Genomic DNA, 19,826 nt, shown 5'->3' with positions numbered 1-19,826 from the left:
CAACCCAATTCAGCCTAACAATAACCTAACAACCAAACCTAACCTAACCAAACCTAACCCTTGTCAAACCTTACCTAATCTAACCAAACCTTACCTAACTCAACCAAATTAACCTATTCTAACCTAGCCTAATCAAACCACACCCAATCTAATCAAACCTAACTGAACCTAACACAACACAACCTAATTCAGCCTAACAATAACCTAACAACCAAACCTAACCTAACCTAACCAAACCAAGTCAAAACCAGCCCAATTCAACCAGACCCATCCCAACCAAATCTAACCTAACCCAACCAAACCAAACCAAACCAAACTAAACTAAACCCAACCTAACCTAACCAAACCTAACCTAACCTAACCAAGCCTCACCTAACCTAACCTAACCTAACCTAACCTAACTTGCCTGTACCTAACCTCAACACAACACACAAAGGCCCAATAACTAACTGCCCCTCTCTCCCCCCTCCTCCTCCTCCTCCTCCTCCTCCTCCTCTACCTGCTGGGCCGTCCACTCACCAGGCGGCACCACTAGAGGCTCCGGACACACGGCAGTGAGCACATACGACGCAGACGAGGCACCGCGTTCAAACAGCAGCAACGGCATCAACGGCATGAGTGGCGGGCACGGGAACAGCGGCGGAGGGACGGCGGGCGGCGGACGGGGGCCACAGAATGGGGGGCGGAACGGCAACGGACGAGCCGCCTACAATGAGAAGACAATGTTGCTGAGCTCCGACGACGAGTTCCAGTGAGGGGGCGAGGTGGGTGAGGGTGATTTTATTTGTATTTATTATTTTATTTATTTTTATTTTATTTTTTTATCTATTTATTTATTTATTTATTTTATATTTATTTATTTTTATTATTATTATTATTTTATTTTTATTTATTTATTTTTATTAGTAGTAGTATTAGTATTTATTTATTTATTTATTATTATTATTATTTTATTCTGTTTATTTATTTATTTATTTATTTATTTATTTATTTATTTATTATTATTTTTTTTTAAGTAAAGGAGGCAGCTCAAGGCAAAATCAATAGGTGTATGGGTGTGAGTGTGGTTGTCAAAGTGCTCTATTTGGATTCATGGGAAGCACTGCATTCAAAAACATTAATTAATCTGTCTATCCCGTACGTCCTTCTAAAACTTTTCCCACATGCTCCACAATTTCCATTCGATGATTCCATTTTTACGCAACGTTAATTGAATACAAGTTACGTTTTGCCCTGTTATCATTTTCTCTTTCTTTCTCTGTCTTCCACTTTACCAGATGTTAATTGAATACAAGTTACATTTTGCCCTGTTATTATTTTCTCTCTCTCTTTCTCTCTCTTCCACTTTACCAGATGCACTCGTTACAAGTTTCCTTTTGCCCCGTTATCATTTTCTCTCTCTCTTTCTCTCTCTTCCATTTTACCTAATGCGCTCATGTTACAAGTTTCCTTTTGCCGAGTATTAATTTTCTCTCTCTTCCAGGGCTGAACGTCAACTAAACCTCTAGAAGTTGCAGCTTAAACCAGCGGCCTCCTCCTCCTCCTCATTCCAAAAGGGAGGGCGGGAGACCGGACACCCAACACCGACTCCTTAGGTTATATTCACTTGTCCTCCTGCAGAACCGGGGAATTACTGTCTTTCGTTAGTGAGGGAAACTATTTTACTTAAGCAGGAGTGTGGGCGGGTGGGCGGGATGGTGTTTGGGTGGACACGTCACATTGGTGCTTTAAGCTGCCGAGGAAATGGTTTTAACAATTGAGGGATTTTTTGTTATGCCTTTTGTCCCCCTTCGCTGTTCGGTTCCTCCCCTCCTCCTCCTCCCTTCCGTTGTTTTCTGTTTCCACGTCACAAATGCAGCATACATGACTTGAGTTTCTTGTTAGTTTATTTATTTGATGTCTGAGTATGGTACTTTTAATTCTCTTGGCCACTGAGAGTCACGGCATAGAGGTGCTGAGGAGGTTTGACTGTCTGAGTGAATGTGTGTCCAGTGATGGTGTGTGTTGGTGGGTGTGTCTCCGGACCTTCCAAATGAGTGCTGTTTTGCCTCAGGTCAGGATCAAATCAAGAACCAGTTTCCTTGTTTCATTTAAGTTTAAGAAGGAATTAAAACGCAGACATTCCTATCGTGTTTGTCTTGGTGCGGGCGGGTCATCATCGCATAGTAGAGTGGTATCGGAAGAATCTGTCGGTAAATGTGTGCTAAAACCTCAAAATAAGTTAACCCGGTAGCTGCGGGGATCAAGTTTCTTAAAGGCCCCTCTAAACGAGAAAAATAAGAAAAAATCATCACTCACGCAAACGATTTCATAATATATATCAACGCATTTGTGATCAGTTTATGCATCATCTATTTTGGGAGGTTGATATCATGGCAAAAATTTACCCCGTCGCTGGTACACGGTAAAGCCTCAAATTTGGCCCGTCGCTGCTACCGGGTTATGGTGATACTAATGATAAAGTGATTGAAAGTGCACCAAAGCATAACAGTATCACCAGTAAGGAATCCATTCTCTCTTGTTCTTGTATTAAAATCCCTGAAGGTAACGGTGCTGCAGATGAATACAAAAGAACTACATTGACAGGTGCAATTTCTACAAGACAAAAAAATAAAGCATAGTCATGGATGTGTATTCTTGTGGGTCTTATTCATAGGTCATTGTTTTTCTTCATGTGGGTATAAAGTCTGTCTTCATCCTGTCGTTTAATCGTACCAACCTCAACTAAATCAAACTCCTGCAGGTGATCAGCTCTTGCGATGTGTGTGATAATGTAGAGCAAGAAGGGACTGTTACGTCATCCCTTCTGGTACCAAGTGGATCGTTGCTCTCTGAATGGCTGATATACAGGGTGTGTCTTGAATCTTCCCCAAACACTGGCAGTCACCATCCCTACGTTTACACTTCAGATGGATGTGGCAGCTTAGTATCCGTTTGAAAGGTTAATATTAGGGAAGAATGTACTTTGTTTTCGTTCCCCCCCCCAGTGCATTGTCGAAGGGATGAGTGTGAGGTGTATGTCTTTCTGTTACGTGGCTGCCAAAATGTAACTGTTTACCGGTGGTGTGTGGAATACTGTGTTGCAGGAATAGGGTGTGAAGAGGGATTGTTCTTTTTTTCATATGTGTGTGTGCGTGTGTGAGTGTGAGGCAAGTGGCTGAAATATATCTCCAAAAAACTATAATCTTTCCTCTCAGATGGACACATAACCAGTACACACACACACACACACACACACACACACACACACACACACACACCATAGTAAGCGCTGTGTATAGTGTACCAGTGACTGTTAGATCCAAACATTATTTTTATATAGACAGAGTACTACTTCCCTGGAGGTCATAAAAAAATGCTTCAAGAAACTAAACCCCAAACACGACAAGCATTGAGTCACACGTCCGTATTCTTAAACATGTCGGCGCTTCACTTCACGTGTTTGAAAAGCCTCGCGTAGAAGTTGCTGGGATTTCCACGGGCGGTTTTGTGTTCTTCGGGATAGTTTTACCAGACTTTTTTTCCCCAGCAAAGGAGACAGTTCAAGGGCAAAATAAAAAAAAAGGAAACAATAACGAAGAAAAAAAAAGCCTGCTACTCACTGCTCCTGAATAAAAAAAAAGAGTTCAGAGGAGTGGCCGGAAGATAGGTCAATTTCGGGAGGAGAGGTGTCCCGATAGCCTCCTCCTGAAAGAAACATGCAAGAAACGCGGAGAGGAGGAAAGGAGCAAGCTAAAAGGCGAGAGAGAACGAACTGACAGACAGGAGACATCGTGCTAAAAGAAGAAACAAGCTAAGAGGCGAGAAGGAATGTGTAGAAGACAGAACACAGAGGAAGGTGAGAAGAAACGAGGTAATAGGGAGGAAAGATCATGCTGAGCTCAAGTCATAAAACACCATGAACAGGAAAAACACCCATGGAAATCCAGCTAATCTTCTCCGTGGCCTCGGGAAATGGTCGTATTGGAAGCGCGATATGTTTACGAATATGTGTTTTGGCTTTAAGGACCCACCTGAGCAGCCAGTAGATTGATTGATGGCAGGTACTTGTAATTTATGACGTGTGAGTTTGGGCACATGCACAAGTGTGTGGGTATGCATGTGTATAATATCCAGCAAATCACTGCTCTGCTTAGGGTATCAGCTATAAATGCTTGAAACTTCCCACTGTGATTTTCTTGATTTACTCTTTATATGATTTTTTGTAAGGGTAAAAGGGTTATAACACTGGGCAAATTTTCCGTGGTCTTCAGTCAAACCACGATTTCCGCTGGCGTGGTTCCCATATTTCCGTGGTTTTCTGACATGTCCGCAATCTTCCGAAGCTACGGTAGATCTCACCGAAGGACGACGGTATTACTCACCATCAACAGCGGCAATAACAAGAAACAAATGAGAACCACGCTAGCGGAAATCATGGTTTGACTGAAGATCCACGGAAAATTTGCCCAGTGTAATAGCCCCTCGATTCTGTGTGTGATTAGGGGCATCAGATGTGTTTTTGTACTCGTTTCTTCAGTTTACCTTTCCTTCTCGCCATTTTTTATTTTAAGCTTAGGACTGTGGAGCTCAGAGCCATAGTATGATTTCCAGAAACACTGTAGATTCAGGAACTCCTACAGACAGGAAGAAGCTGTACCATACATGTATCCTAGAAGTCGAAGCTGAAGTTTGAGTGTTACATGTACATAAGTAACCAGACAGTCCTCCCACCTGGCTAAGAAGAGTCCGCTCACTTGCCATAACCTGTTGTTCCTGTCTTGAGTGTTTGTGTGGGGCTGAGTGTCCCGAGTGTGTCATGTGTCCAGCCACTGTGACCTGTGTTGCCTGGAGCTTGTGTGTGCCAGGGTGAGCTCAGTCATGGCCTTGCCGAGGTGTTGCACTAAAGATTGAGAAGAGTTAGTTTGTGTATATAGTTTTAAAAGTACAAACAGATTATTTTGCCTAGAAACTTAGCCATATCTCACACACACACACACACACACACACACACACACACACACACACACACACACACACACACACACACACACACACACACACACACACACACACACACACACACACACACACACACACACACACACACACACACTCACTTGGATCATTAGGTAATATAGTTTTGGTTGTGATTCCGTAGTCTGCCAACACTAACCTCACTCACCTGCCAACTTAAAACTAGTAGACCACACATATTTTACACAATAATGAGATATAATTCATTCTCTAGCCTGTTAGAGATGAATATTGAAGGTCATTACACTCTATTTAGTTGCGGGCAAAAGTTATAGCCATTGGGCAAAATAAAAATTATTATTATTATTATATGATGGTTGGCGAAGGCACTCTCTCACACCCACATCACAGACACATACAGCTCAAGCAGGTGCAGGGGGGGTGAGGGTCAGGGTGGGGCGTGTGCCAGGTCATCCCTGGGCCAGGCTGGGCAGGTCAGGTGGCAGGTCTTTGGGGCATATCAAAAGCCTTCCCTTCGTTCCACCTCCTATAATCTTGGTCAGAATGTTATATGTAAGAAAATTATCCTATGAAATCTGTAGTTGATATTTGCATGCTGTACTTAATTAGAAGTTATTGGAATAAAGCTATTTTTTATTAATAAAATCACCCAGAAAATTAACTTTGGAATATATATATTTCTCCCCCTCACTAGATTAACGGATTAAACTATCAAAAGATCAGTCCCGGTTGAATTGTGTATCGCATAATCTCCTGCAGCTCAGTTCTCAGTTACAGACGAGCTGCTGCCTTACAAGTTCAGATCAACATTAACGAGTGAAAACCTGTAACAAGTTTGCTGCTTTAGTGTGTTGAGTCTGCCTGACTTGTCGCTGAAACTGATACTTCTCAGACCAAACTGGTGTTGACTGACCTCTGTTGAGTTTGATTTTGGTAAGCAAGCTTTTAATAATACTAAGTGATAACTTTCCACAATAATTTTCAAGTTCAAAAATACTAAGTAACTTCACTGCATTTGTGTTGATTGTTGCATTGGTTGTGTTTGTATGTAGTGACAGCTGTGTGTGTGGGTGTGTGTGGGTGGGTGTCCTGCTTTCTTCACTACTCTCCGGGCAGCTGCATGAAGGCTGTGTGAGGTGTGGCTGGCAGTGGGGAAGGTGGGGAGGGGATGTGAAGCAATGGGCAGCTGGCGTGGAGAGAGTGGCTTGCGTCTCTTTCAAACACTCGGCATTTAATTCAGAATATATAAACTGAAAAATCATATTGAAATGGAAGCTTTTCTTTTACGTCAGGAAAGGTAATCTGAGAGAAATTTTAAGTCCTCGGATATTCTTTTCGTTTATAAGTCCTGAATGCCTACAATAGCTTCCCCACATTCCATCCCTAGTGTCATGCAAATCTATATTCACTCGCCTCCGTTGTGGCATTGATAGACAGACATTTTCATATTCAAAGCCTCATCCATAAGTCCTCATTACACATTCACGTCACAACCTATTTATCAAGTGTATTGGGTGCTCGGTGTGTGGGTGTGGGTGTGGGTGGGTTGTCACATCAGTATGTAGAGCACCACGATACACAATAGAAAGAAAATGTAACGCAAACAGCTGTATTGTTGTTGTTGTCAAGCGTCAATGCCAAACCCTCTTAGGTGAATCATTGCAGCCTTATCAAATGATTAGTCCTCGGATGAAAGCAGGACACGTCTTTGTTATTATCTCTGCAACACTAACATTACACACACACACACACACACACACACACACACAGTTACAAAGTTATAACTAGATATTTTACTCCTACATTTTGTTTCACCGTTCTGGATGGTTTAGCAGCAAAAGCACGTTCATACCTGCATCATGACAAACCTTCTCGCCAGGCGTGAACTTTACTGTAAGGAAGTGTAACCCATATATTTTGGTGTACTCGATGTGTGTGGGTGTGCTGAGTGTATATCCAGGAAGGGAAGGACAGTGTATCTAACCAAAGACTATAAATTATCATTCCAGGTTTCATATCAGCGACCAAAGGTGACCAAACAGATAGATCAGTGACCCAATCTTTATATATAGTATATTCCAGCTATGTATACAGTTAATAAAAATGTTTATATATAAATATAAATAAATATATATGTATATGTATGTATGCAGTGTATTGGAGTGTATTTTTTATAAGTTTCATGATACTAAGTAAACTGCACAAGCTTAGTTTATTATTTGTGCCAATGATCACTTTTGCTGTACTTACCTGGAGTTTCCTATTAGGTTATCTGCCACTGACTGACACCCTCACCTTGTGTAATCAAGATATTTCCTGCCACGGTTTTGTTATGCTAGTGTCTGTTCTCTGTACAGCAAACGTCAGCCTTTTGACTCCGCTTCTCTCAGGCCAGACAACTCAGTGCACAGACCCGCACCAGGGCATGGTGACCCGCGGGGGACTCCTTTGTTTGGTGATTTGTTTTCACGATGAAGGGGAAAGGTTGTATACAGAGGGACTGTTGTACGTCAATAGTCTTTCATTGTAAGCTTCCAATTAGTCATTGAGGAACCTGATTCAAGAAAAAATGTCACAAGGTAATGTTATTAGACCAATGAAAGATACTTGTTATTTGACAATGGGGTAGAAATGTATTTTTGAGTTGTGCTGTTTTCCTCGGCTCCTTTGTTCCTTAGAGCATAAATACCGATGCAGTGCACACCATTTGTATTTTGTAATTGATTTTACTAACGATTAATTTTGTGTACTGTGACTTGAGTTACAGGGAGCCGTGTACATAGGGGCTGTTCACACGCTGGACTCCGATAATGACACACTTAGGGACCGGTGCTGGAAAGGAGCAGCAGCTATTTTTCTGCCAAGGTGATCAGTTTGATGAACCGGCCTTTAGAGTTTTTCTTAGTTTCTAAAGCTGCATTTGAACCCAATGGATAAATAGACAAAAGACACATGTATGTTGACAATATTGAAAACATTTATGTACCTAATTTTCACCTGATTATGAGGGAAGTGTAGCCTCCACCCAGTGGTTAATGCATCTAAATGTGTGAACACAATCAAGATTATCAAAATGACACATACATGATAGAACATTTTCTCCTGCCATAAACATCTACTCAGAATAATAATATATGAACAGCGAGGGTTACTGAACCTTTCAAGAAATGGCTTTTTGATGTTGGTTATACAATTTTTTGGCATTTCAATTAAGAACCAAATCAGGATTAAAGTTTTGGATGAGAAACATACAGGAGACATGTGTCAGATGGCAGCAAGGTGATGTAAAGTACATTTCAAGGCTATACTGAGCAGCACTGACTTGCTGACATGCTGAGCTGGCCACAGTAACCATAACCACTGGACATGCTGTATGGTTGTGTATAGGGTAGCAGTTATGTAGTGGAAGATGTAAAGGAAATATATTTTGTATGAAATAAAGATTTTCCCAGCGTGGGGAAGTCTTTGTATTCTGTACAGTATACAGTCTAGACTCTAGTTTTTGTTCTTCATGTTCCCAAGATATTTATTTACTTCAGTCTCTCACACCAGATATTTGAGTTCATCCATTCAGACACCACCACCATCATTTTTTTTTTCTTCCTCAAAGACTGAAGGTTTGTTTTATCCTTCCTGCCTTGGGATCCTTTCTATGCTTTTGCAAAAATAGTATTTTGACTTGCTTGATATTTTTTTAAGAATAAACTGAGAGAGCAAGTCTATCTAGGGCTAGTTAACTAAGGTGTGATCCTGTGATTATCTAACGCCATTGTCATTACCTTTTCATTGTCACAATTGTACTCCTACTATGTTGTGGAAGAGCATTACGTACACGTAATATGTAAACCGTAGGTCCATTATACAACATGGAATAAACAGTGGCTTTAGTTTGCTTTTAATTATACACAATAAGAGGCACAGATGTTAATGCTCTTGATAAAATGATGTGTAGAGACAGCAACACGCGGATTTTAAGCGTTAAGCGTCCAGGGAAAAGTGCAGAATATGAGTTTCCCGTTAAAAGGTAAAGGTCTAGTTGATGGCATTGGGTATGGATGTGCGTGGCCTCAGTGCTCATCTCTGTTATATTGACCCTTAAGCCTTTAAGGGGTAAGAACACTATACCAGGACACAGGGCAGATTTGATACACTGATCTCTAATATAACGTGAGAGAGAGTGTGTGTGTGTGTGTATGTATGTGTTCTGGGAAAACTAAATTGCTATCGTTTAATCACACTGCCCCCTTTAGTACCTCCCTCTCTCTCCCTCCTCTCCCCTCTTCTTTTTTTTTCCCTCATATTAAAGATAATCGTGTGACATCTAGGTTACCACATTTACCATTCCCAGGTGTCCCCAGGTGTCCTGTTATCAATAAGACCATTACATAATTTATCAGCCAGTCTGAAAGGGATGAAGGAAAAAAAGGACATGAAATCAATAAGTCCGAAAGGGAAGATGAGCAACTGGGTGAGCTGTTCGCTGACTGCAGAGGCTTGGATATGGATATTGATGATATTATTTGGCATGAAACCAAGTCAGAGTAAGACAAGGGGTAGAAAATCATCTCTTTGGTACTCAGAGAAGGTGAAATAGAGAGAAAAGGTGAAATAGAGAAAAGAATAGAGAAAAGGTGAAATAGAGAGAAAAGAGAAAAGGTGAGATAGAGAAAAGAAGAGAGGAAGGAAGAGAGAAAAGAGAAAAGGTGAGATAGAGAAAAGAATAGAGAAAAGGTGAAATAGAGAGAAAAGCGAAGAAAGAAAAGGTGAAATAGAGAGAGAAACGAAGAAAAAAAGAAAGAGAAAGAGAAAAGAGAAGAAAAACAAGAGAAAAAAGAAAAGAAAAATAGAGAAAGAGAGGAAAGGTGAAATAGAGAGCAAAGAGAAGAAAGAAATAGAGAGAAAAGAGATTGATAGTAATAGAGAGAAAAGAGAAGAAAAACAAGAGAGAAAAAAGAAAAGAAAAATAGAGAAAGAGAGGAAAGGTGAAATAGAGAGCAAAGAGAAGAAAGAAATAGAGAAAAGAGATTGATAGTAATAGAGAGAAAAGATAAGAAAGAAAAGAGAAATAGAGAGAAAATAGGAGAGAGAAAAGGTGAAATAGAGAGAAAAGAGAAGAAAGAAATATAGAGAAAAAAGAGAAATAGAGAGAAAAGGTGAAATAGAGAGCAAAGGAGGACGAAGCCACGGCCAGAGGACCAACCCGAACAATGTAAACAAACCCACGTGGCCGCCGCTTAGCCGTCAAACTCCCGTCACTCCTCAATCATTTTCCCCATTTCCACCTGTACCATGTCACGACAGCTGGTGGCGTGCATGCTCAACGTGTCTGAAGGGCGGAACATTAATTTGGTGGAGAGTATAGCCCGGTCCGCCCTTCGAGCTGTGAATCCGCCGGCGAAAAGTGGTGCGGAGGGCTGGCAGATCAACGCCTCGGTGCTCAACATCTTCCAGGACCGAGATTACAACCGCTCCGTCATCACCATCGTGGGGAGGGAGGAGAGTATTGGTGAGTGGTGATGATAGTGGTGATAGTGGTGGTGAGGTGGTGATGACTTGGGTGGGGTGGGGGAGGGGGGTATGGAAGAGGTTGTCAGCTGTGATGGTGGTGGTGGTGGTGAGTAGGCCTATTGGAGGTTGTAGTGGGGGGGGGAGGAGAGTATTGGTGAGTGGTGATGATAGTGGTGATGACTTGTGAGGGGGGGGTATGGATAATGGAAGGGGCGGTCAATAGTACGTGGTAGTGGTGGTGGTGGTGTGTATTGGAGGTAGTGGTGGGGGGAAGGAGAGGAGAGTATTGGTGAGTGGTGATGATGGTGGTGATGGTGGTGGTGGTGATGAAGGGCAGGTAGTGGTGGTGGTGGTGGTGATGAAAATGAACCTAAACGAGTGTTGTGGGTGAAAGTAGAGTTGTCAGGCAGGTGGTGATGTGCTAGTGGTTGGTTGGTGTTCAGATGGTAACGACAGTGGTGGTGGTGATGAGAAAGGGTAGGTGGGTGGGTGGTGGTGTTAAGATGATGGTGTTTGGGGTGAGGAAAGGCAGGTGGTGTTAGGATGGTAGTGGTGGTGGTAATATTGGTGGTGATTGGGAATAGCAATATAGGTGGGTGGAGAAGACGCACACCATGGACTCTGTGTGTTGCTTTGTCATTTGTTATCATGGAGCGCTACATGATTCCTCACCTCACCAGTCTTGCCGAGTCACCCCCCAACCTCTGTCTCTTTGTCTCGTAAGGTCACAGCCCGATTTTTCTGGCAAGACTTGCGTCACTCAGAGTGTACAATATTCATACCCAAAAGAAAAGCCTTCCTTTGTATAATATTGTAAAAATATAATGTAAAAATACTCTATGCAAGCCAAAAGAAAAATTGCTGAAATCTCACAGGCTGCATAAAGCATATATTATTGTACCTTAAAATTTCTAAGCTCATAACTGCTTCATGAGACCTTACTAAGCAGCTTATTTACTTATTTCATTATGTCTGTGAACCAATTATCCGATGCTAGACCACCACACTACGCATTGCAGGGCCCAGCGTGGAGGCGGCGTGCAAGACAGCCTTTGAACTGATTGACCTCAGCAAGCAAGAGGGGGTACACCCACGCCTCGGAGCAGTGGACCTTGTGCCTCTACACCCCTTATCGGAGAACGTGTCCCTGAAGACCCTTGGAGCGCTGGCCAGGGGTGAGTGTGGGTGTATTTATTATTATTATTATTATTCTAAGAGACAAAACAGGTAGAGAGGGAGGGATGCAGATGCTACACTACCTGTTCAACAGATCGTAAACACTTTCTTTCATGTTTGTAGCTCTTGTGTCCCATGCCCTCCAGGATCTCCCTTTTAGTGTGATGGCCATACAGTCTGTTTCTTCCATTCCATACAGCCTTCCTTGCACAATAACAACTCCTTCCCACCTCTTGTACCTAAGCTTCATTTCCTCCTTTTCTTCTCCCATGATTCTTAAATATCTTTGAGCTTCCATTTCCTCCTCTTCCTCTCCCATGATTCTTAAATATCTTGAACTTTCATGCAGAAGTAACACAAGATAACAGCTCCTTCCCATCTCTTGTACCTAAGCTTCATATCCTCTTCCTTTTCTCCTCTTCTCCCATGATTCTTAAATATCTTGAGCTTCCATTTTCTCATTTTCTTCTCCCATGATTCTTAAATATCTTGAGCTTTCATGCAGAAGTAACACAAGATAACAGCTCCTTCCTATCTCTTGTACCTAAGCTTCATATCCTCTTCCTCTTCTCCTTGCAAGACTCTTTTTTATGTATTGAACTTTTATGGAAAACCAACACTGATTACCTCCAGAGACATCAGCTGAAGACAAGGAGACAAATGCACTCTCGAGGGTGAAGAAAAACATCCATTAGCTTTTAATTCGGTTTACTGGTTTTGGCCTTTTCTTGCACAGTTTTCATGGACTTACAAGGGATTGTTTTTCTGCAGTTATCAGTATTTCATGTTGACAAGATTTGACTGATTAGAATATTGTTGAGGAATTTTACTTTTGTTTATGTGTGTGACCATAGATTTGGGTGAGGTGTAGTTTACTTTCGTTTATGTGTGTAGGTGTGACCATAGATTTGGGTGAGGTGTAAATGTGGGTGTGGGTGTGGGTGTCAGTGTAAGTGGGTGGGTGTATGTGTGTGTGACAAATCTACAATGATACCATGAATTTGCACAAAAGATTCCAGAGTAACAAAAATACTGGTAGTTGACATGTATTGCTCCCTAAGTCTTTCCAAAAGCACAATGTAGCGACTATTTGCAATGCTCGACAGAAACCTGAAGTCATGTAACACACAAGACTCCTCCATCAGGCTCTCCTTGACTGGCCCTTTTTTGTACATTAAGCAAGAAGATGAAAGGCACATACATTGCACAACTACCTACAAAGACCCTGAACACACACAAGCATTACAGGAGGCCTTGACACATCTGCTTATCACATGAGGCAAATGTTAACTACAAGGAGAGGGAGGGATAGGAAGGAGAGGGAGAGAGAGAGAAAGGGAGGAAAGGGGAGAAGAGAGTGGGGGCATATACACAAGACAGATACAGACAGAAACCGTAAGACAGATATAGAGACAGATCAGGGTTCTTCTTCCTACATGCAGCTCCACGTCATGTGTTACAACCTTACTCAGCATGCCCGCCACTCGGGGTCACGGAGCTGCCAGGTTTCAGTGTTCAGAGAATACAAAATATACTGAATTTTTTTCTTATTACTTTAAATGATACTCTCCTGCAAATGGTTTATACCCTTAGAAGGAGAATTTGTTGTCATTATTTGTTAAGCTTATAAAGATTTTAATAATTTTTTATATTTTAAAATCATAGATAGAATAAGCTATTTTTTTTTGTAAATTATTAATATCATTTAAATAGATCTCCAATTTGATTGCAACAAAATTTTATACATTATGGAATCACATCAAGATTTTACAATCATGAAGAAAATATAATCTTGTATTGATAAAGAACTATGAAATTGCAAACTCAACAATGTAAGCTAATAACATATATAAAGATCTGTTTTTAGGGATATCAGATTTAAACATTGCTTCACAAAAGAAAACATTACACCTAATTTCCATGCACAAAGACCGAGTATTTCAGCCCAATGCAACAACCCTTCACCCCCCGGCCTGCGCAGCGCCCTTTGTGCTGCGTGACTCACCACACAACACTCACTCATTTTTATCGCTTCTCATCCTTGATCCGCTCACTTAAGTCACTGCCACACAGCCTTCGTATTGTCGCGCTGACCCCCTCGGCTAACATGACAACACTCGGGATCACTCACAATGGGCGGGTGACGAAGCAACTGTTGGCGTCATCACATCAATCATGTCATTTTTAGTGTCATTCGGAACATCACGAGACACAACACTTTAGTCTTTGCAGTTCTTCTTCTTCTTCTTCTTCTTCTTCCTCCTCTTCTTTTTCCTCTTCATTTAATGTCCTTATTTTCCTTATGGGATTCGTGATTTACATTTTCATATGACGTTCAGACCACACAGACCCATTGGCAGAGACTAGGCGGCCTGTCCTTAAACCTAGGCGAAATAACATGAATTTGAGGGAGATTCAGCATGAGTGTGGATGAACAAACGGCTTCAGCTCACACAACATTACTCTCTAAGGGTTGTCAAAACCCTTGTCAGGACATCGGACTTTAGGCTTGACATCGGTGTGACTCGTAGGATGTGACTCCATGTTGTATCCTAAGTGTTTCGGTCACTGAAGAGAGGCACTTATCATCCTGGCTCGGGCCGACACTTGGAGGCCCCGGTAACAACTAAACATAATCAGCGAGCGAAAATAAAAATGCGAGATACAAATGACTAGACTCTGAGGCTCAAACGACAGTGAACACACATACGCATGCACACCCTACCCTGTCATGAACGAAATGGGGAAATAAAGAGAATAAAATAGTTGACACATACTCACTCTCACTCGCACTCTCTCTCACACTCTCTCTTAGGAACACTCCCCATTCACAAAGCTAAAGGGCGTCTCTCTCGTAAGAGCTCAATGCAAGACACTCACTAATAACACGTAATAATAATAGTAATAGTAATAACACATCACATAGAAAGCCGACAGCCATACGGACGACTTAAAACTAATGACAATAATAAGATGATGCTGATATATACAGAAACAAACTAAGTACAGACAAACTAGATCGCAGGCTTGGCAATGAGAGCTTGTTTAGTCGTCATGGGGGGTGGGACATGCCCGGCGATGATTCTCAGTGAACAATATGGCACGTGAATGCATAAAGAATCATAAGACTCGTTGAATGTCTGGAAGGATTTCTGTGGCAACTTTTATCAGTGGACTCTATAGCAAACAATTTTAAAAGATTTCAAAGGCAACTTGTATACTTGAGTCTATGGCACATAATTTGTTTTGCGATATGGCACGTGAATGCATAAAGAATCATAACAGACTCATTGAATATGTCTGGAAGGATTTCTGTGGCAACTTTTATCAGTGAGCTCTATGGCAAACAATTTTAAAAGATTTTGATGGCAACTTGTATAACTTAAGTCTATGGCACATCATTTGTTTTGCAGTATTTCTGATGTGACTTTTTACATTGAACTTTATGGAACAAAAATCACTTTCAAGGTTTTCTATGGCAACCTATATCACTGAACTCTATGGCAAATATATGTTACACAATTTGTTCTCATGGATTTCTGTGACAACTTATATCACTGAACTCTATGGCTAATATATGGCACACAGTTAGTTTTAAAAGATTCCCATGGCATCATTTATCATTCAACTCTATGGCACACAAACTCACGGAAATCATTTTGTATTTGTTCGATAAGGAGAGATTCTGCGGCACTTTTTCTTCGTCAACTGTTACACGTCGAGGATTGAACAGATAGCAACTGACAGCCAACCCTCACAGATCAAAATCATACATAAATCATAGGAGCAGAGGTTAGCGGATTTTTTTTGTTTTGTCTTTGCCCATGAACTGCTTCCTTTAACATAAATAAAAGGGTCGGTATTGCTTCACGTGTCTGAGAATACAAAACCTCACTCGCCAACCAGAACAAGACTGAACTGTGAGCATGAGGAAGAAAACCCGAAATGGAACTGGCCAAGGATTTGTTCTGGTCCGTGGAAGAGTGAGGGAGACCAACTAAGCTTTGTGACTTCAGGAGAATATTTGAGGCTCTTCCAGCGAGCACGGAATCTACAGCTATGCAAAAATGATACAGTAAAAAGCAACAATCATGGAGGCAAAGATTATGCTTGATCTAGTTGGTGGTAAGACTGTATGGCAGTATACGTAAATGGCATTAAAAGGGAGTGAAAAAAATAACTTAAAATAAAAATAAGGAAGGGGAATGAATATAAAATGGTGGAAGATAAACAGAAGAAATTAAGATAGAATGAATTAGTGAGCAAGTGAATAAGTGGAATGATGATGATGACGTATGAATTAGTGAAAGGAGTGAAATTACCGTGAAAATGAGTGGAAGTGATTGAATGAGGAAGAGAATGAAGAGAGAAGACAAAAAAATAAAGAAAAAAAAAATGACAGCAAGCAACAGAAAAGCAAAAACTCTTCTGGTCAATGAGAGAATGGAAGCAAGTCTGGAAAACGACGACCCCGACCATGCTGCTGATGACGATGATGATTAGTCGAAGATGATGGACAGACATGAGACGATATCCAGAATCAACTCCTTCTTGGTGTACCTCTTCTTGTTACTGTTCTTCTTTTTCCTCCCGGCGGCTGGGGGCGGCTCGGGAGTGGCGACCGAGGACGGAAGAGCCCCCCGCGCTGTGGCCATATGCTTGAGGTACGGAGCAAGGGATGTGGGAGGTGGCGGGATGCTCCTTCCAGTCCGCGCAGAGACCACCACACGGATATACTCGAACTCGTCCTTATCCAGAAGCTTGGCGGCAACATTTAACTGCTCCGGGGTGAGTTTGAGGAGCCTGAGGTAGTAGAGGAGGTCACCCAACATCTTCCTGCGGCTCTGCTGGGTCAAGGGGAGGCACTCACGCTTACACTGCGCCGTGCTCCACCTCACCACTGCCTCCACCACCTCCACCTCACTCTGCACCCTGAGAGTCTGGCGCTTGAGAATCACCTCCAGCACTTGGCGGTCAAGCTCCTCCACCCCCTCAGACGCTAAGACAGAGGATGCGTCTTGGTCCAGGATCTCAAGGCACTCGTTGAAGAGGTCGCTGCAGCAGGCGGTCGGGTCGCGGATGTCCGACTCATCCCGAAGGTCCCGGAGGTCACTCGTCATGGTGCTGAAGACTTCCTGTGAGCGGCCCTCCAGCACTTCGAGAGGGGGCGCGGAGGGGACTGTGGTAAGGGGCGCCGGGCAGTAGCGGTGGATGTCTTGCATGACTCGGAGCACGTTGGACGCTCTGAGCTGGTGAGTGATGTATTCACCGCACAGGTCAGCGAGCTCTGGGCATAGGTACTGGATGGCTACGTGGAGGGTCGTAAGGGAGCTGTCCAGACTCTGAAAGCCACACTCCTGCCGGTAAAGCCATCTGGAAAGAGGAGGAAGATGATAAAATATACATACATACATACTTACTTAGATAAAACACATACATACATACACACACACACATACACCAACATACACACACACACACATAGGCACGATTTGAGGCCTCCGTCAGAATGAAAAGATTATAATTATGGACTTAAGGATTTTGTTGATTCATTTTTCTTCTCTTTGTCTGTCTGTGTCTGTGTGTGTGTTGGGGGTATTCGTCCATTACGTGTGTGAGTGTATGTGTATGTGCGTGTGTCTGTGTGTGTGGGTCTGTGTGTGTGTGTCCGGCTATTCTTTTTTATTCACATCATTTTATTTATTTATTCAAGGGTTGGGAGGTATTATGTACGAGGGAGAGATGGGTTGAATTCATGACATCCATTTGTTGCCTAGCTTATGGAAATCGCTCCTTTAGTAAGACTTGTTTTCTTTGACGTAGATGCAAGGCAGGACTTAAATAGACAGGAACGACGGCAAAAATGTGGGTCTTAAAGTGGTCAGTGTGAAGATCATCCCTGGCACTGATACCACACGATGACACACACACACACACACACACACACACACAGATAGGACGTGACAGCGAGGCATGGAGGAGGAATAAGTGGAGTAATAAAAAAGATTAAAAAGTCGAGAGGAAAGAAAACAAGCAAAAAGATAAACCACTCTCACAAGAAAGACTGAAAAATGCGAGAGATTATAAGTTATCACGAGGAAAAAAATGATATCTCTTGCATCCTGTTGTTTGGAAATACTTAAGGAAAACGAGGTCATTACATTGAGAGACGATAAGAAACTGGACAATGAAATAAAGGAAAGGCAAAGGAAATAGAAGAATAGAAGGAATAAAGGAATAGAAAACGAAGCAGGAAGGAGAAAACTAAAGGAGAAGAGGAAATAAAAAAATAAAAACGGAAATAGAAAGGAGAAAAGAAGGGTAAGGAAAAAAATAAATAAAAACGAAGTAGAAAGGAGTAAAAAAGGATTGATTGATTGACTGATTGATAAGCGAAGCAGGAAGGAGAAAACTAAAGAAGGAAAATGACATAAAAGGATAAAAAAAAACAAAGTAGAAAGGAGAAAATGAGAGGAAAGGGAAATAAAGGACTGGAAAACGAAACAGGAAGGAAAAGACAAGGAAATCAGTGTTTGGAAATTACTAAAATCGAGGTTAATACTTTTGGAGACCAGGAAAGAAACACTAAAACTAATATAGAGAGAAGGAAAAACTCACTTAAGAATAAATACCAGAAAGAATAATAAATGATAGAGAATAAATAATAAATAGAAGGATAAATATAATATAGAGAAGAATAAAGTCACTGGAGGAATAATAATAATAGATAATGCAGTTGATGATGAGGAAAAAGAAGAAGAAGAAGAAACAGAAGAATCAACATAACTCAAATCACTTCAAGACGTTTCGAACCCCTGAGACTGTGTTCGAAACTTTACAAGAAACACAAACTAATACAGAAATAATCACAACACAGAATCCAACTCACTTCAGGAGGTTTTGGAAGCCCCTGGGGTCGTTGGGGATGGTGTAGACCTTCTTGTGCCTGTCCGCCCAAGTCTCGTGGAACATCGCGCGGAAGACGTGGTTGCGCGCGCTCAGAACAAAAGAGTGCGCGGGGATCCTCTCTTTGAAGCTCCCATCGCCCACCTGGAAGACCACGTCACTGCGCTCCTCGTTCTCGTAAAGGTTGTGAGCTCTGCGGGGGAGAGAGAAGATAGAAAGTTAGCTAGAGAGAAGACAGAGGGTAGTGAGATAGAAAGAATTAGAAAGACGTAATATAAAAGTAGAAAGACAGAGTTAGGGCCGTATTCTTAAATCAAACTTCTGTAACCAGTCCCCACACATCCGACAATGATATTCTTAAACAACCATCGTGCTGGTGGCTGCCACAGTTCCGACAGTCACGAAGGGTGTATTCGTGTACGCCACCTCTGGGACCGTGGTACCGATCACAGCACCAAATTGTCGGGAGACTTTGTCGGGTCCGTCAACCCTTCTCACAAATATTGTGGGGCGTGTTATTTTGTGCCTGATTTGCATGTTCACAACGTCTTTGAGGATACTAGATGTTCAGAACACTTCTGCTGCTCTCCCCGAAGTGCTAAGAGCAAGTTGAGTATAAAGCAGTGCCTCATATTCATAAAAACAAGCAGAGAAGAGAGATCGTCTTCGCCGCCCCTCCAGGGGGCGCAAGCCCTCCTGGGACCTGGGTGCGAGGCTATACTGGTTTGCGGCAGTTTGGTGGCCTCGTTGCCACGACAACCCTCGCCTCGCCTTGCTCTTCCTGTGGCCACAAACTCCCCTTGCCGCTCTCGCTCTCGCTAGCTTTCTCGCTCCCTGTGTGGCCGCGGCCTCATCAGCCAGTGGCATTGTAGAGTGATGCTATAGTTTCCCAAGCCTCCCTTTTCTTTTTTTTATCATTGCGTGATCCGTTCTTCTTTCAAGTACAATTGCTCAGTGTCCCTACAAGCTCCAGAAGTAGAGCAACTTCATTTTGGGATGAATATCGCTTAGTTTCCGCCATTGTTGACTTGAACACAGCGCGCAGGGTACAGGTACAGTCGGCATGTTGACCGTCAGAGCTTGAGATGGACCAAACAGCAAGGGACAGCGTTACCAATTAAATTTTCTCGCGCCGCCAGTGTTACCAAATCCCACCCGACAAATCCGAGTGTTTAAGAATATGCAAATTGTGACAACCCGAACATTGGTGTGCTGGGGACTCGTTGTCGTTGCCGATTTGGTGGGACTTAAGAATACGG

General features: G+C 42.3%; 3 protein-coding genes across 8 annotated transcripts in view; 2 read left to right on the top strand and 1 right to left on the bottom strand.

The window, feature by feature from the left end:
• LOC126999448 (transmembrane protein 184B-like) overlaps nt 1–5,080 on the top strand; it is a 60,328-nt gene extending 55,248 nt beyond the window's left edge. For both annotated transcript variants that reach the window (XM_050862043.1, XM_050862042.1), the window contains 2 exons: nt 523–764; nt 1,484–5,080. In XM_050862043.1, coding sequence (XP_050718000.1) covers nt 523–755 — 233 coding nt within the window. In that variant the 3' untranslated portion in view covers nt 756–764; nt 1,484–5,080. The remainder of the gene's footprint in view (nt 1–522; nt 765–1,483) is intronic.
• Nucleotides 5,081–10,177: 5,097 nt separating this feature from the next.
• LOC126999447 (glutamate formimidoyltransferase-like) overlaps nt 10,178–19,826 on the top strand; it is a 64,671-nt gene continuing 55,022 nt past the window's right edge. Inside the window, exons 1-2 of one of the 2 annotated variants that reach the window (XM_050862041.1) lie at nt 10,178–10,483; nt 11,505–11,660. In XM_050862041.1, the coding sequence (XP_050717998.1) occupies nt 10,267–10,483; nt 11,505–11,660 (373 nt within the window). In that variant the 5' untranslated portion in view covers nt 10,178–10,266. The remainder of the gene's footprint in view (nt 10,484–11,504; nt 11,661–19,826) is intronic. The other variant, XM_050862040.1, reaches the window with a different exon arrangement.
• The window catches only part of LOC126999446 (BTB/POZ domain-containing protein 6-like), a 39,858-nt gene continuing 32,384 nt past the window's right edge, over nt 12,353–19,826 (bottom strand). For all 4 annotated transcript variants that reach the window (XM_050862037.1, XM_050862039.1, XM_050862035.1 and 1 more), the window contains 2 exons: nt 18,551–18,760; nt 12,353–17,034 (listed from right to left, as the gene is read on the bottom strand). In XM_050862037.1, coding sequence (XP_050717994.1) covers nt 16,161–17,034; nt 18,551–18,760 — 1,084 coding nt within the window. In that variant the 3' untranslated portion in view covers nt 12,353–16,160. The remainder of the gene's footprint in view (nt 17,035–18,550; nt 18,761–19,826) is intronic.

The sequence above is a fragment of the Eriocheir sinensis genome, chromosome 16 (assembly GCF_024679095.1).
Source record: "Eriocheir sinensis breed Jianghai 21 chromosome 16, ASM2467909v1, whole genome shotgun sequence".
Classification (NCBI taxonomy): Eukaryota; Metazoa; Arthropoda; class Malacostraca; order Decapoda; family Varunidae; genus Eriocheir; species Eriocheir sinensis.
Note: the sequence above shows the minus strand (reverse complement) of the source record. Positions and strands in the feature narration are given on the sequence as shown.